This window comes from Oryzias melastigma, linkage group LG5, assembly GCF_002922805.2.
Source record: "Oryzias melastigma strain HK-1 linkage group LG5, ASM292280v2, whole genome shotgun sequence".
Lineage (NCBI taxonomy): Eukaryota > Metazoa > Chordata > Actinopteri > Beloniformes > Adrianichthyidae > Oryzias > Oryzias melastigma.
Window position 1 is genome coordinate 11,399,214 of NC_050516.1, and position 15,784 is coordinate 11,414,997.

The 15,784-nt window shown below is 39.8% G+C and overlaps 1 protein-coding gene across 3 annotated transcripts in view; it reads left to right on the top strand.

Annotated features, from left to right (window-relative positions):
* srgap2 (SLIT-ROBO Rho GTPase activating protein 2) overlaps positions 1-15,784 on the top strand; it is an 81,224-nt gene that overhangs the window by 48,271 nt on the left and 17,169 nt on the right. For all 3 annotated transcript variants that reach the window (XM_024270203.2, XM_024270205.2, XM_024270204.2), the window contains exons 3-9: positions 2,437-2,599; positions 7,861-7,923; positions 11,316-11,531; positions 11,833-11,961; positions 14,093-14,314; positions 14,405-14,506; positions 14,584-14,781. In XM_024270203.2, the coding sequence (XP_024125971.1) occupies positions 2,437-2,599; positions 7,861-7,923; positions 11,316-11,531; positions 11,833-11,961; positions 14,093-14,314; positions 14,405-14,506; positions 14,584-14,781 (1,093 nt within the window). The remainder of the gene's footprint in view (positions 1-2,436; positions 2,600-7,860; positions 7,924-11,315; positions 11,532-11,832; positions 11,962-14,092; positions 14,315-14,404; positions 14,507-14,583; positions 14,782-15,784) is intronic.

Consider the following 15,784-nt stretch of genomic DNA (forward strand, 5'->3'; position numbering starts at 1 on the left):
TACTTGCCAGACTGTACGCCGCAGTGATTTGGAGGGGGGTACATTAAACCTTATGGTGTGTGCACACCGCTCCCCGAGGCTGATTTATGTAGATGGAGAAGCCCTCACAAAGTGTGCAAAGTTTGAAGAATCCACTCGTGCGGAATCTGAAGGAAGCCCGTTTCCGTGTTAATAGCTTGCAGACGTTTGCATCCCTTCAGCTGCACGTTTCTTCACTGTGGTCTTCGAGGCCCGATCACATCGTCTGACCTCCAATTTGTTTGGTGGTTCTCACTGATTTTTTTCAAAACTGTATTTTCTTTCACAACAGCCTTGTGGTAGAGTGAGGAGCTGTAAGCTAGCAGTAGAGCGTTGCTCCACGCCAGTGGTCCCGCCCACAACTCAGAGGCAAATTTCTAATGAACTCCTGAAACTATATCCTAGAAAATGACTCAGGTTTTTGATTTTGGCTAAAAATGGCATAATCATAATTAAAACTGGGAATGCTTTGAAAATAGATCAAAAGATGATCAGAGAGGGACTTTAATCCGTTCCACTGAGGGTATAAAGTGAGATGTTGTATCCTTAAATATCATTTATTTGCCGTATATTTACGATCAATAAGAAAAAGCAACTTTTCTTGACCCTTGGGCACCTGTTGACATTTTGGAGTTTACCTTGCTGAGGCTTCCCTGTTATCTTTAGCTGACATGTCACATGCAGGTGCAAACACCAGCATCTTCAAACATCAGAGGAACTGTTTCCTTGTATTTGGCAACAAATGAGTCCAGACGTTCTAAGACAAAAATGGAAAGATTGGGGAAGTTCCAGAAGACGATGACACACATCAGTCCACGTGACCGCTGACTCTGATGCATACCAGGCCGTCTTCCATGTCTCCCTGAGCAGAAACACATCAGACGTTTGTGTTGTTCTTACAGTTACTCGACCTGTAGCAGCCACCACCAGCCTATCACATCACCCCCTGAAACAGTCCCCCCCGGGGGAACCCCCCCTCTCCAAACCCAACAGTCAAATCAAAGACTTTCTCTGTCTGTCTGACATTGTGGATGCCCGGGTCAATGCTCTACTTTCCCTGACCCCTGTGTGTGTGTTGGTGTGTGAGTGATGTACATGCCCTGCAGCTCCCTCCTCTTCATCCAACTAAAGCTGCGCCTAGCGACACAAAGACCTTCTTTCATCCCCTTACGCTCACTTATAATCTATTTTACCCGCTAGATCAGGGTGTCAAACTCAATCTCAGAGGGGGCCAAAATCCAAAACACACTTTAGGTCGCGGGCCGAACAAGATAAACATTTACTGAACAGTCTAAAACAAACATTTAAAAAATTTAAAACCATAACTTTTTAACATAATTATTAACTAGATATATAGCATTACCTGCGATAATAATAGTTTGAATGCTGTAAGCTGAATTTGGCCGCTAAAGATGCTAGTGCTGATAGCTAAAGATGCTGAAATTGATAGCTAAACACGCTGAAGCTGATAACTGAAAATGCTGAAGCTGATTCCCACTAAAATGTTAGCTGAATGCCAAATTAGCCTAAAACTTAGGTTAGCCTAAACAGCTAGCATGTAGCTGAAAATAGCTAAACTTCAAAACAGCCTAAACAACTTTTTAAAAAGTCTAAATTATTCTAAACAGCTAGCTTGTAAATGTCAGCCTAACTCCAAAATAGCCTTAAACACTTTTAAAAAGGCCTAAGTTAGCCAAAACAGCTAGCATGTTGCTGGAATATTAGCTAAACTAAAAAAAAGCCCAAAAATGTTTAAAAAAAAAAGCTCAAGTTAGCCAAAACAGCTAGCATGTAGCTGAAATATCAGCTAAACTCCAACATAGCCTAATAAACCTTTGTAAATGCCAAAATAGTCCAAAAAGCTAGCAGAATGTCAATTTTTAAAACGTTAAAACTGTAAATTTTTAACATAATTTTGAATAATAAACAGGCAGGAATATTATTCAAGAATAAATCAACTTTAATCCTAAATAGGCTAACTTTCAATATTTTGCTCTCCATAAACATATATTTTATCAAATTTATACAAGTTAGAAATAAGTGTAAGATATCATAAATAACAATAAAATAAAACACCCACATGCACATGCACATGTGGTACTATGTTTTTGCTGTGGATTTTCAAGCTAATCATGGGGATGCTGTCTTAGCATTCCCCTCTTCCCGGTGGGATTTGTGCGTCGGCTGAATGCTACCACCGGGTTGTCGTTTCGTTCCTCTGTGTATGTGTGTTTGTTCAAAAGGGCTGGCTTTTTGCCCAAATCTTGGCGGGGTTTTCTCGCTATCTTTGAAAAAAAAATGCTGAGGGTAAAAATGTGAAAGATCAAAGGAGGTTTTTGTGTCTGTGACTAAAACATCAGTTTTGAAGAAGATGAAAGAGACTTTGTGGGGCTAAGACCTCCTCTTCTGTGTGAGCAGGAAGGAGCAGAGCATCTTATCGCCGGTGAACTGCTGGAACCTGCTGCTGCTTCAGGTGAAGAGGGAGAGCCGCGACCACGCCACCCTGTCCGACCTCTACCTCAACAACATCATACCCCGCTTTGCACAGATCAGCGAGGATTCGGGAAGGCTCTTCAAGAAGGTACGGATGTCTCAAAGAGATTTTCCAGAGAGGTTTTGGATAGTTCTTTGTTCAAGTTAAATATTTTTTAAATATGCAGTTCTTCCCTCTTTGTATAAGATATCAATACAAGGAAATGCTAGTTTATAGTGATGAGTGATAACATCAGTAAACAGCATTAGTGATGTTACATGTAACCAAGAAGGCTAAAAAATCTGAAAACTGGTTTCATGACATCACTGACCCCCCAGCTATCTTCAACTTATTTACAGTCTCAGCCGACCAATGATTTCTCTTTCCCCAGAACAAAAAGGGTTTTATCAACGTGACCTTGTCTCCGGGGTTTTCACCCAAAAGGACAATGGAAATTCAACCTAAAGCCTTAAGAGTGTATTCAGACTGGACAGATTTGGTTTGCTTAAAGTGAACCAGAGTTCGTTTTTCCCAATAATCCGGAACAAATGTTCAGTGTGAAAGTACCCAAGTGGACCCTGATCGCGGGACCAGTAACTGCTGTGTGACCCATCTTTCGAGGTTTGTCTCCAATCAGACTGAGCTCCGGTTTAACTATGAGTCTCCTCAGTTGGAATAGGCTCTGTGCTCGGAGTGGAACAACTGCACCAAAATGTGTTTCCATTACAGTTTTGATGTCAATTTTGACACGCCCCAAATACCACCTCCTTTAAGCGCTTGTTTTTTTTTTTTCGAAATTGTGGTGTTTCCATTAGGAGAATTTATTATCGAAATTACAATTTGGTACCAGTCCGCTTCACATGGGTTGGGGACCCCTGATTTGCATCTGTGGCCGGTACTAAGCGGCCCTCAAACCGGTACCGGTTCGCGACCCATAGGTTGGGGACCCCTGATTTAATGGGAACAGTCAGTACGTCAAAAAACAGAGTTGGGACACCCAAAACAATTTAAAAGTGACGCGAAGGGATCCTGAACCACATGTCCAAATATGATGAGTTGGGAGAGAAAATGCATTGGTTTGAAAATTGTAGCAGAAATACTTGAAGACAAAAATGTTTGTACCCACATTACAGCATATCTTATCATGAGATTTGCTGTATTCTCTACACCTACTTAGCTCATTGAGTGTGGAGTAGAAAGGAGAGTGACCAAGAACAAAGTGATCACAGCTACAGAAAGATAGTTAGAAGTGTAGATGCTGACGGTGCATGAAAATCTATGGCTGCTTATTTCCTGTCTGACAGATTGTCTTTGAATGCAATAAGACAAACAAACAAGCTAATGAGCTTAACTCACTCTTAGTATCCTCATTGGTATTGATTTTTGCTTTTTGTTTAGTTTTTTTTTTTATCTTGGTTCCTTTCACACATTGTGGCCCATAAACCAGGAAACATTCCAATACCTTCATTTTAATCAGCTTATTTATAGGATTTTTTGTCATTGACATAAACAGGCAGAGACTACTGAGAGTGAGTGACATGTACTGTAGATTAATGCTGTAAGTTTGTGAGATATTGAAGCTTAAGTCACCCAAAGAGCAGAAACGAAAAAGAATAGCCTGTGGTGAAAGAGAACTTTGTCTCTGAGCCTCAGACTTGGTCAGATAAGACCTGACATGTGGTGCATTTATGCGGGAGGCTTTTTTTGAGCCAGATGTGGTGACCAGAGGTAAAACGATAAGTCCAAGGGTCAACATCCATGGATGGTAAATAGTAAAGCACAGCTTAGCAAGGCCAACTGTTACCCAATACCGCCTTTTGATGAAAGTGTACGGGGCGGCCCAAGTATCCTGTTACTTTTGTGGTCTTCTTGACTGCAGGTTTTGTTTTTCACTTTCCATCTTTTTATGGTGGAATGCTTTTTCTCACCAGCCCTACACTTACAAGAGGAGACAAGCTCAGCATGCAGCGGAAAAGTCTGCTTATAGTTCACGTTTGCATTTTCAGTTTTGTTTATTTTGAATGCATTGCACTTGTCATTCAATCTTACCTCCAGCTTTTATTTTGTAATCTTTGTGTATATAATTTTGGAGAATATGACCGACATACACGTGAATCTAATTGTTTCCATATTAAAGCTGCTTGCCCTCTCCGGGACCTTCCTGTGAACGCTTTTTTCCTCAAGAAGACCCTCCAGATGTGCGTTGACAGAAAAAACCAAACAAGAAAAGTTAACTATTTTTTTTATGTTTTAACGCCAAATCCATAAACAATATATTACGAATTATTTAATGGGTTCACAAAAACAGTCGCAGTCAGTTATAGTCCAACATGGTAATAAATGTCTGAATGCAAAGATTCAGTCAGTATGGTAACAAAATCATTTAGCCCTGAGTCTGTTGGGTGGTTGGTTGGTTGATTGGTGTTTTATGTTGGTTGGTTGCTTAATTTGTTGGTGTGTTGGGTTAGTTAGTTGGTGTGTTTAGTTGATGTGCTGGGTTGGTCGGTGTGCTGAAATGGTTGGGTTGGTGTATAGGGTTAGTAGGTTGGTGTGTTGGGTTAGTTGGTTGGCATGTTGGATTAGTTGGTTGGCATGTTGGGTTAGTTGGTTGGTGTGTTGGGTTAGTTGGTTGGCGTGTTGGATTAATTGGTTGGCATGTTAGGTTAGTTGGTTGGTGTGTTGGGTTAGTTGGTTGGTGTGTTGGGTTAGTTAGTTGGTGTGTTGGGTTAGTTAGTTGGTGTGTTGGGTTAGTTAGTTGGTTGATATGTTGGATTAGTTAGTTGGTATGTTGGGTTATTTGGTTGGTGTGTTGGGTTAGTTAGTTGGTTGGTGTGTTGGGTTAGTTGTTTGGTATGTTGGGTTATTTGGTTGGTGTGTTGGGTTAGTTAGTTGGTTGGTGTGTTGGGTTAGTTGGTTGGTGTGTTGGGTTAGTTGGTTGGTGTGTTGGGTTAGTTGGTTGGTGTGTTGGGTTAGTTGGTTGGTGTGTTGGGTTAGTTGGTTGGTGTGTTGGATTGGTTGGCTAGTTGGTGTTTTTGGTTGGTTATTTGCTTGATTGGTTGGTGTGTTTGGTTGGTTGGAGTTGGGTTGGTTGTAGGTAAGTTCTTTAGATATACAGAAAAAAACACCCTACATTATTAAGAAAGAAAACTTACATTGACTGAATCACTTTTGGAGGTATTAATAAACTTCTGATAAGTTTCCTGATAGAAGCAAGCTCTGTAGATGGGTTAGGTGGGATTGTGTGCGGTTGCGTTTGCAATGTGAGTAATTGCGTTTGTATAGATTAGATGTGGAAAGTTTCAATCTTTAAGGAGTCATTGGATTTCCTTGTAAGAATGTTCTGTTTTTTTATTATAAGTGTAAAAGCACAGAGAGCAGCTGAAGATCCTCAAGAAATACTTTTAAAATCCCACTCTGGTTAAAACTTTGTATTTTTCTGTTTCTTACATACTCAAGTTGGATTTTTTTTTCTCATAATGGAGGACATATATAAAGAAAATGCAACTTTATTAGTATTTCTATATTCAAATGGTTGTGAATCAGGAGCATATAAAAACATTTATTAATGACATAGAAAATACACCGGGGATCCACAATTAAAACCATTTTATTAAAACTTTTAAATTTAAGACTATTGTTTTAGGTTGTTTTTTTATATTAATTTAAACCTTCGTAATATATTATATCATTCATGAGTCAATATATTTGAAATGTGGGTTTTCTGGGCTTCCTATCTGAAACTGTTGCTTTAGGTTGAATATTTAAACTGCCCTCATTCTGGATTCTATTTATTTGACATCTTCCTCTCGCCTCCTGCTCTTTTCTCCATCCTCCTCATCTTAGTCCTTTGGGTTTCACTGCCAAATCATTTTCATTGACTAGTTCATAATTCAATTAAATTCAGCTAAATTCCATTGTATTTTTTACATTTACATTAAAAACCCTTTTTTCATGGGGGAATCCCCTTTTTAATAGTGATTTAAAATGAACAAAGTTAGAGCAGTAACTAATGGAGTTATGAATTCTCTCATAGACTTCACAGTGATGTAGTAGTTCAAATGCTGCCGGAGATTTCCTCCGGGAATTCCTGCATCCCCCACAAAGTCCCAAAGACATAGCTCATCGGTAAATAGGTGACTCTTAATTGTAGGTTTAGAAAAATGGATGGATTTGAACTGGCATGTTCAAAACTAACAGATTTTTTTTTACCTAAAATGTATAGATGTTACTTTAAGCGAACATTGTTAAATAGATTTTATTATTCAAATTTGATAAGCACAGATCCTTTCTATATTGATTAAATTATTATTATTTTATTTTAAATCCCACCCTTTTGTAGTGAAATAAACATTAGTTTTGATTTTCTTTTTAACACACCTGTTTGTGTTTGTGTAAATACATTTCTCTGCTGTGTCACAGACTTTACATTGATGTTTGTGATTAAAATCAATTATTTATGATCTATTCAGTCAGAACCTGACCTCCCCATTAACCGGCTCGTAAGGGTGACACACAAACAGCAGTGCATTCAAATTTGCAGCAGGTGTTTGTCTTTCTCCTGACTTTATGAAGGTATTTTATTTTCTTTCATCCTGTGGCCCGAGGGGCGAATAACACAAGTTGTGAATCTGTTAAAAGCAAATCTGTGTTGTTGTATGTAGATAAAACAGTGTGACTTATGTCTCTTTATTTGAGCCAGTATTGAATAGTTTCTTTGTGAAGTCTTGGGAGAATCCCTCCACATTGATGCTAAAGTATGAAGGCGACTGTTTGTTTATGAGCCCAGATTTATCAGTGAGGATTCCTCTGATCTGAGGAGGGGGGTTGTAATCAGTCACTGAAGGCCCCCGGCAGTTCAGTCAAGAAAAAAGCGGCGTCTGTGTTCCTCTCCATCCTCCCAGCTTTCTTACTGTTTTATCTTTTACTGCTCCATTATCTGAATTTTGTATCTACTTCTTTTGTCCTCTTCCTGTCCCCGCCGTCCTCGCCGTCTGCAGCCTTCCTGCTGTCTGTCATCAAGTCCATCTCTAATACTCATTTATCTGGATTAGAGGCTTTTCCACGTGGAGACAAGGAGATCATTTAGTCAGCTGTTATGATGGAGGAGATCATCACTGGATACAGATTGAATTTGTTGTCAGAGCAACAACATAGAAAGTGGACATGTGAAAATGGAAGCAATGTCTCACCTACTTCAGCCTTATTTAGCCTTACAAATTGTTCAAGTGGCCTGTCGCCTGCAGCATACCCATAGAAAAAATGTGCATGAATGTTTTGGCTCACAGACGCCTGTATCTACCTGGAAGTATGAAGAATTCTAACCTGATGGTCAAAGGTGAAATAAATCTGATTTTTTTTTCTCTCCTTAGAGCAAAGAGATTGGAGCCCAGCTGCAAGAGGACCTGATGAAAGTGCTTAATGAGCTTTACGGGGTGAGTTGACAAAGCCACAAAATCAACATCTTTGGACGTCCATAAACTCTAAACACTTGGAGTTAGAAATCCTATTTGTGTAAAATTGTTTTTTTTAGGCTGCATGAATCTGAAGTCATTTTTCTGCCACATATTGTGAACAAAAGTTGCACTTTTGAAATCAAAATTTCCTAAATGGCAAACAAAATGTAAACTTAATGATTCGCAAATGAAAAAAATAAATATTTGCTTTTTAAAAAAAATGTTTTGCAGCACAAAAATGTTCAGCAGTGTTGTCTCTCATCTCACTCTCTCCCTATCTTTGAAATTGCGTGCATAAGTTTCAATTTAGTGTAAAACAACACACCAACACATTCTCATCCCCAAGTCGTCACATATTGACGTTTGGTTACCGCCCCTCCTTGTCACTTCGTGACCTTTCGGTTGTCCCCAACTCGTTATTTTTGGACGGGCTGTATGTTTGTAAAATCAAGGGTCCTCAACCCTCAAGACGTGGTACCGAGTGTCATACTGGGCACGGACTGTTTTCACGATGCGTCCAATACCTGTACCAAAACCGGGACCGGTACCCTTCACGGTACCAGACACGGTACTGTAATGTGTGGAGAAGTTGCAAGGAACTAGATTGTCTTGCGGAGCAACACACCGGGCATAAGATGATGCGGAAGTTGTAAACAGGTTTGGATTAAGACTAATTAACCCTAAAAGATTTTACCTGATATAATATACCCAATAAAAAGTAATTCTCACAAAAATTGTTCAAAATATGACAACGCATGATAAATTAGAGTAGTTATTTTTAATTTTCAAATGTGGTTTATGTAACAAAATGGAAAAAAAATAGGAAGATCCTAAAAACATGCTTGAAAATGGCTGAAAAATTAGGAATTTGAGAAGAAAAAATCCTAAAAAAATAAATAAAGATACTGGAGAGTTGGTCTTTGGTCCATCCATTCCTGGGACATGTGAGACTTTACTCGGGGACCATGACACTCAGAAAAATGCAACTTATTGAACAAAATCATCCAGCGATAATGCTCTAGGGTTAAAAACAGTTCAAAGCAATGTCTTCGTCTGATTCATTCACAATACAGGTACAGGACCCAAAGCGGTACCAGACGTGGTACCGGGCACAAACCAGGTGTAGATGTGAACTGGAGCCAAGTTAGGGTACTGGTACTGGGTCAGGGTACTGGTACTGGGTTGGGGTACTGGACCGATTCCGGTTTGCGGCCCGGAGGTTGGGGACCCATGATTTTAACACGAGTTGAGGACAGTTGAGCTTCTTAGCCAAACGTCAGTATGTGATGAGTTGGGAGTTAGAATGTGTTGACCACACCAAACAACCAATCACAGACCAGAGGGTTGATGTTGATCAAAACTGTGACTTTTGTTCTCAATATGGTGGCACAAAAATTACTTCACTCATGAACATGTGACCATGTGTGGTTTAAGTGATTTAGTCCCAAAAGGCCGACCTCCCTTGTTTTTATTAGGTTATTTGATGTTTTTCCTGAAATTTGGCATCCTGCTTAACTCGGACTCATTTTTAATCAACTCTATCATCATATAAGAATCTTAGGATGTCTTAATACTGGATCCCAGCAAAGCAAAAAAAAAAAACCATCATATTTTCTTGATATTTAATGGTAATAGGAAAATCTCCCAGTTCTGCAAAAGTAATTAGTCGTGCTTAACATTAGATCCAGTGAATCGTTCTCCTGTTCTGGCCTTCTCACTTTGCTTCTGGGATCAAAGGCTTTTGGTTTTTCATCATTACTGCCAAAAGTGTGGATACGGCTTCAGCTGAGCCAGACTCATAAAAGCCGGTCTTATGCTGTAATTAGGGTCTATAGGGAGGCGTAGAAATAGATCTCACATGTATGCTCGCAGATGGAGCGGCACGTTTGTCTGCAGCCTCGCTCGAGGGTCCGACCAGCGGCAGCACCAGCAGTGGTGGTGGTCACTGGAAAAACGCTGACACTGCAGACAGACGCTCAATTCATGCGTTTAATCCTCTATGATAAATCCATGCGGTGCCCCCAGCGCAGCATTGTTGTGTAGCAGAGACGCATTAAATGACTTCTGCCCTGTGTGCTGCTGTGTGGTTTGTGATCATGAGCTAAAAGTAAGAAAACAGCCACAGCGGGATAAATACGTCTAATCCAGTCAGTCTGTAGCTATAAATGACTTTACAACCAGAAGACCAAAACCCTTTGTGGGTAAAGCTAAACATAAAGGAACACAAAACACAACAAGAAGGAAAATTATTACATTTTATACATTTAAAAAGTCAAAACAATTCAAGAATCCTTTAATTTGTCAACTTGAATGTGTTGAGAAGTTAGAGTGAGTCTTAAAACGTGATTTGAACAAAAAAAGAACTTTTAATGTTCATTTGAAGGTCAATATACAGAGCCTTTTAAAAATTAAACAAATAATAAAATATTATTCCCTCAAATTAGTAAATTGTGGCCATAAATTAGTATTTTGTGGTCACAAGATAGCATTTTGTGTCTGTAATTGTGGGGAATTCCTAATGACATCGCCCTCACTCACTCTAGTTCTCATAAACAGTCAATGATTTCGCCTCGAAACTTATCTCTTCATCTAGTTTGAGTGTAAGCTGCCTCAATTTAATGACAGCAAAAACACCTCTTCCTTTTCTAGAGAGACATAAATCTGAGTGTCGTCTGCATAGCAGCAGAGTACATTTATGTCTTTTTTTGAGGTATGAAACCTAAGTGAAAAGAAAAAAAACAGGGGCCAAGGACTGAGCCCTGTGGAACCTCAAACAACAGAAACAAAGAGTCACATCAGATCAAACCTTATTTGTTTAGCGCTTTTCATTCTTTTGAAACCCAAAGTACATAAAAACAATCAAAATGCATTTGAAAACGGAACATATAACCAGCACCCCTCCCTGCTCTGTTTCCCACCCAGCTCCCCCAAATACAACTGGACGTCTAAAGAAACAGTCTGACTTGGTATCACTGTGCAGAAACGGTATCATCCAGGTTCTTATCCAGGAAGTACTGGACGTCCTGAATGAGACCTGAACCACTGTGATGGAGTTTTCCTAAATCTCACTTACAGTCACGAATGACTCCTGAGTCCGTTGGAAGAAAATGCCAGATAAAACATGAAAAAGAGCAAATGCTGTGTTCTTTACAAATGCCACTAAATTACCGTAAACATTCTATTCTATTATTACGGAGAGAAAAGCCTGTAAATCCTGAGGCGACCTTGAACATAACCATGTTTAAAATTCCCCAAGACAGACGACTGCTAAAAATAGGAGCACAAACAAACCTCCCCGATGTGGAAAAAACAGCTTTTTCAACTTGCGGATGTGAAGCATATTTCAGATTTTCATTTCATTGGATTCACAGGTGATGAAGACGTATCACATATACAACACTGACAGCATCAATGCCGAGTCGAAGCTGAAGGAGGCGGAGAAGCAGGAGGAGAAGCAGATGGGCCGCTCCAGTCGGCAGGAGGACCGCCAAACGCCGCGCTCCCCCGACACTCTGGCCAGCATCAAGACTGACGAGAAGCCCGTTCGACGCTCCAGCGTCAAAAAAATCGAGAAGATGAAGGGGAAGGTGAGGAAAACCAGGGAGGCTCGGGAAGAAAGCTTTTCCTGAGCGCTCCACCTGTTGTCACTGTGTGTGATTGTTTGTCTCATGAATGATTCATAAGTGCATGTCTGGCTTATTGCTAACCTTGTCTGCTCCAGATGGAGCCTGTCACTGCAAAACACTTCCACACCTCTTTTTCCCCCGAATCAATACTGAGGCGCTCCACTTTAACACCTATTATCCCGCTTCCTCTCTCCACTCATCGCTTCTTCTTTACCTCTTTCACTACTTATCGGTTCTTTCTGCTATCTCCCTCTCTCATCAGAGACAAGCCAAGTACACGGAGAACAAACTCAAGGCCATCAAGGCCAGGAACGAGTACCTCATAGCGCTCGAGGCCACCAACAGCTGTGTCTTCAAATATTACATCCATGACCTCTCCGACATCATTGACGTGAGTGCAAAGCTGTGGTGTTGTCCTGTGATAAAGGCTTAGGAACTGCTGAGTTTGTGTCTGCCGCTGTCTTTTGTGCTTCAGTCAAAGCTGCAAAGTGATCATCTCCCAGCATGTTCTATCTAAAGCGCCGTATGGGACACAACTATAGAAGTACATGCTTTAAGGTTGTCAAATGGGTTATTTTTTTATTTATTACTGTTAACAAAAATAATATCTGATCTTTACTTCATGATCAGAAGTTAAAAACCAGATCATGATAATTATGCAAAATAAATATAACGTTAAGTCAAGCATAAAAGAGGTGGGAGTGTTTAAGTTTACTTCTTCCTCCTCCTTTTCAAGCAATTAATGAAAATGTTTTGGACAAACTTAATATTTAATGGTTTAAAAGTGTCATGCACTGTCTATTTATGATAAAAAAGTAACCATAAGCCTCAGTTTCCACTGAGCGCTTCCATTGTAAAATGGAACCATGAAACAGTACCGACCCGTACCTCTTGGGGGCGTCCATCTGTTGTAGGTCTATTGAAAGTGGAACAGAACGGTTAGGGCGGAGCCGCTGTAGCCACCGGTTGATTGGCAGAAAGCGATGACAACATTAGAAAGCACCAACATAGCGCTCATTTAAGCTAATGTTTCTAGCAGCGGTAGGCTATTCATCTTAGCCGCTCGCATTCTTATTTCAAACATTTATTTCCTGTTATACACCATGTACAAAAAGTAAAGCAAGAAAAAGACGAGCTGCTGGATGACCTCCATTGTTGTTGCTTTTCTAGTCGTCACAGCTAGCGGTCTACGCCACGCATGTGCCGTGAAAACAAGCTAGATAAATAGATCTTTATTTGTCACTTTCACAGGTGCATTGAAATGAAAAGTGCTTCCTGGTCAGTGCAACACTCACAGGCCAAATCTGAGTTATTCCCTTCTACATTTAGCATTCCAAACAGATGGTGTCTCCGAATTTAGATGTCACTTTCACTAGATGATGTCATCAATAGTTGCCGTCAGCTAGCCTTAGCATGGAGCTTCAAGTGCTCAAATATACACAACATTAGCGGTTTTATTACTATAAAAACGTCATGCTACAACAAAAAGTGTTTACTGACATGTAAATGTAAACCTCTGTGCTTCAGAGCACATCCACGAGAAGAAATGTGCTTCTCCACTCACAGCGGGGCACGGTTTACCCTCGTGACCGGGGGTTTTGGAGGGTGGGATCTTACAAAAAATATTTCGGACACCACTCTCACTACAAATGCCCCTTCAAATGGAGGGGTAGACAAAAGGGAAGAATTCAGATTACTTTAAAACAACCCATTGTAAAAGCTTACTAAAATAATAAATAATACATAAAAAGTGCTTATTTAGTAACTAAAACAGGGAAATTAAATACACTTTTGCTAAATAAAAAAACAGGAAATTCAAAAGGTGTTAAAATTGTTAAAAGTATTAATTAACTGTTCCGTACAGTACCACTTCTTTAATGTTCCGTATCGGACCGCTCAGTGGAAACAAGGCTATAATTGACTTATTTCCATGTGTACGTGAATGTATGCACATGTACACATATGATCCAATCAATTCATGACTAAATATCCTAAATTTGACATATGTCTGTGTAGATGTATATTTCTGTTGTTTTATTTTTATTTAAAATAAACCAAATAGTTACTTAAAAACTGATTAATCAAATTTATTTGTTGCATTTCCTTTAAAACTGTTTTTTTTTAACAGATAAAAATGGACTTTTAGTTGTTCTTTTAGTTGTTCTTAATTCAAATCGCGTTGGATTAGTAAACCAGATGCTAGAATAGTCTGGTGACTTGTGGGCCAGTCCCGCCCACAACCCAGAACTGTATTTCTATGAGCTACTGGCGCTGGGCATAAAATATGTCTTAAAAAACGACAAAGGCTTTTTGAATTTAGGCTAAAAACTGCACATTTATAATTAAAAGACTAGTGGGAATTATTTCAAAATGGAAAAAAATATGGTTGGAGTGGGACTAGAAGAAAAAATGTTTTACCAAACAAATTGCTGTTTTGTTGGCTTTAGATCTGCCAAAAATGTTAAACGTTTTCTCTGTATTTTGTTAAACTGAAAGTCCATGTTTCTGGGTTTGTGCGGCAGTGCTGTGACCTGGGCTACCACGCCAGCCTGCATCGAGCGCTGAGGACCTACTTATCTGCAGAGCAGAATGTGGAGTCGTCCAAGCACTCTGGCCTGGAGGCCCTGGAAGGAGCAGCTGAGAGTCTGGAGGCCAACGGGGACAAACAGAAAGTGATGGAGACCTACAACAACATTTTCTGTCCACCAGCTCGCTTTGATTTCCAGTCCCATATGGGGGACACGGTACGCCTCTTTATCGGGTTTTTGTCGAGGTGGAGTTTCTGAAATACCAGCGTTCCGACGTGTCCATGTGTTCTGCACGTGTGTTTGCAGATGGGGGTGATGTGTGCGCAGCAGCCTCTGGATGTTGATCTGAACCAGAGGTGTCAGCACCTGCAGCCGCGGCTCTCCACTCTGAAGATCGAGAACGAGGAGGTCTGTCTTTTGTCTCTTAAAACCAAACCCCCGGCTACCGCCTGCTTTATTTCACATCCTGTTTTCCCCACCAAAAGGTGAAGAAAACAATGGAGGCCACTCTGTCCACCATCCAAGACATGGTGACCGTGGAGGACTTTGACGTCTCCGAGTGCTTTCACCACAGCAACAGCATGGAGTCCGTCAAGTCCACCTTCAGCGAATCGTATTTGAGCAAGCCCAGCCTGGCCAAGCGGCGCGCCAACCAGCAGGAGACGGAGCAGTTTTACTTCACCGTCAGTCCTCCAGAACATTTATTTAAGACGGGGGTCTGCAACCTGAGGCTCTGGAGCACATGCCGCTCATTCATCCCTCCATGGTGGCTCTTTGACATGAGAAAAAAATGCTAATGATTTCAGTAAATACAAGTTTGTAGTTAAATCATTTTTAGCATTTATATTTAGAATTTTAACATGTCACATAAATAAGAAAAATGAATGGTAAGAGTAGTTTATTATTAGAATACGATTAAATCACAAATAGATTTATTTAAAAAAATAAATCTACACTAATGCTTTCATGTTTATATTTGATAGTAAAATGGAGAAAATGGGTAACGCGCACCAAAATCATAAAAATATAAAAATCCATGTTCGTTTGACTTTCTTGCTTATTTTACACAATATTCATTTCATCTTGATATTAACTTGTGTGCTGTGTTCAAAAGTAGAGCTGCTACAAACGATTATTTTAGTAGTCGACTAATCGCGGTTATTTTTTCGGATTCGTCGACTAATCGGGTCATGCGCAAACTGGATGTAAAACATACATCTTAACCATCATTAGCTATAAACTAACTAAAAATTAGATATATAGCATTACCTGTGATAATGCTAGTTTGAATGCTGTAAGCTGAATTTGGATGCTAGTGCTGATAGCTGAAGATGCTGAAATTGATTGCTAAAATCGCTCAAGCTGAAAGCTAGCTAAAATATTTGTTAAATGAAAATTTGCCTAAAAACCTGAAAAAGCCTAAGTTAGCCAAAAAAGCTAGATTGCAGCTAAAACATTAGCTAAATTTCAAAGTAGCTTACAAAACAAAAGAAATCTTAAATTATCCAAAATAGCTAGCATGCCACAGAAATATTAACTAAACTCCAAATTAACCTTAAAATGGAAAAAAAATACTAAATTAGCCAAAATAGTTAGCATGCAGCTGAAAAATTAGCTAAACTCCAAACCCTAAATTAGCCAGAATAGCTACCACACAGCTGAAACACTAGCTGTAGTCCAAAGCAC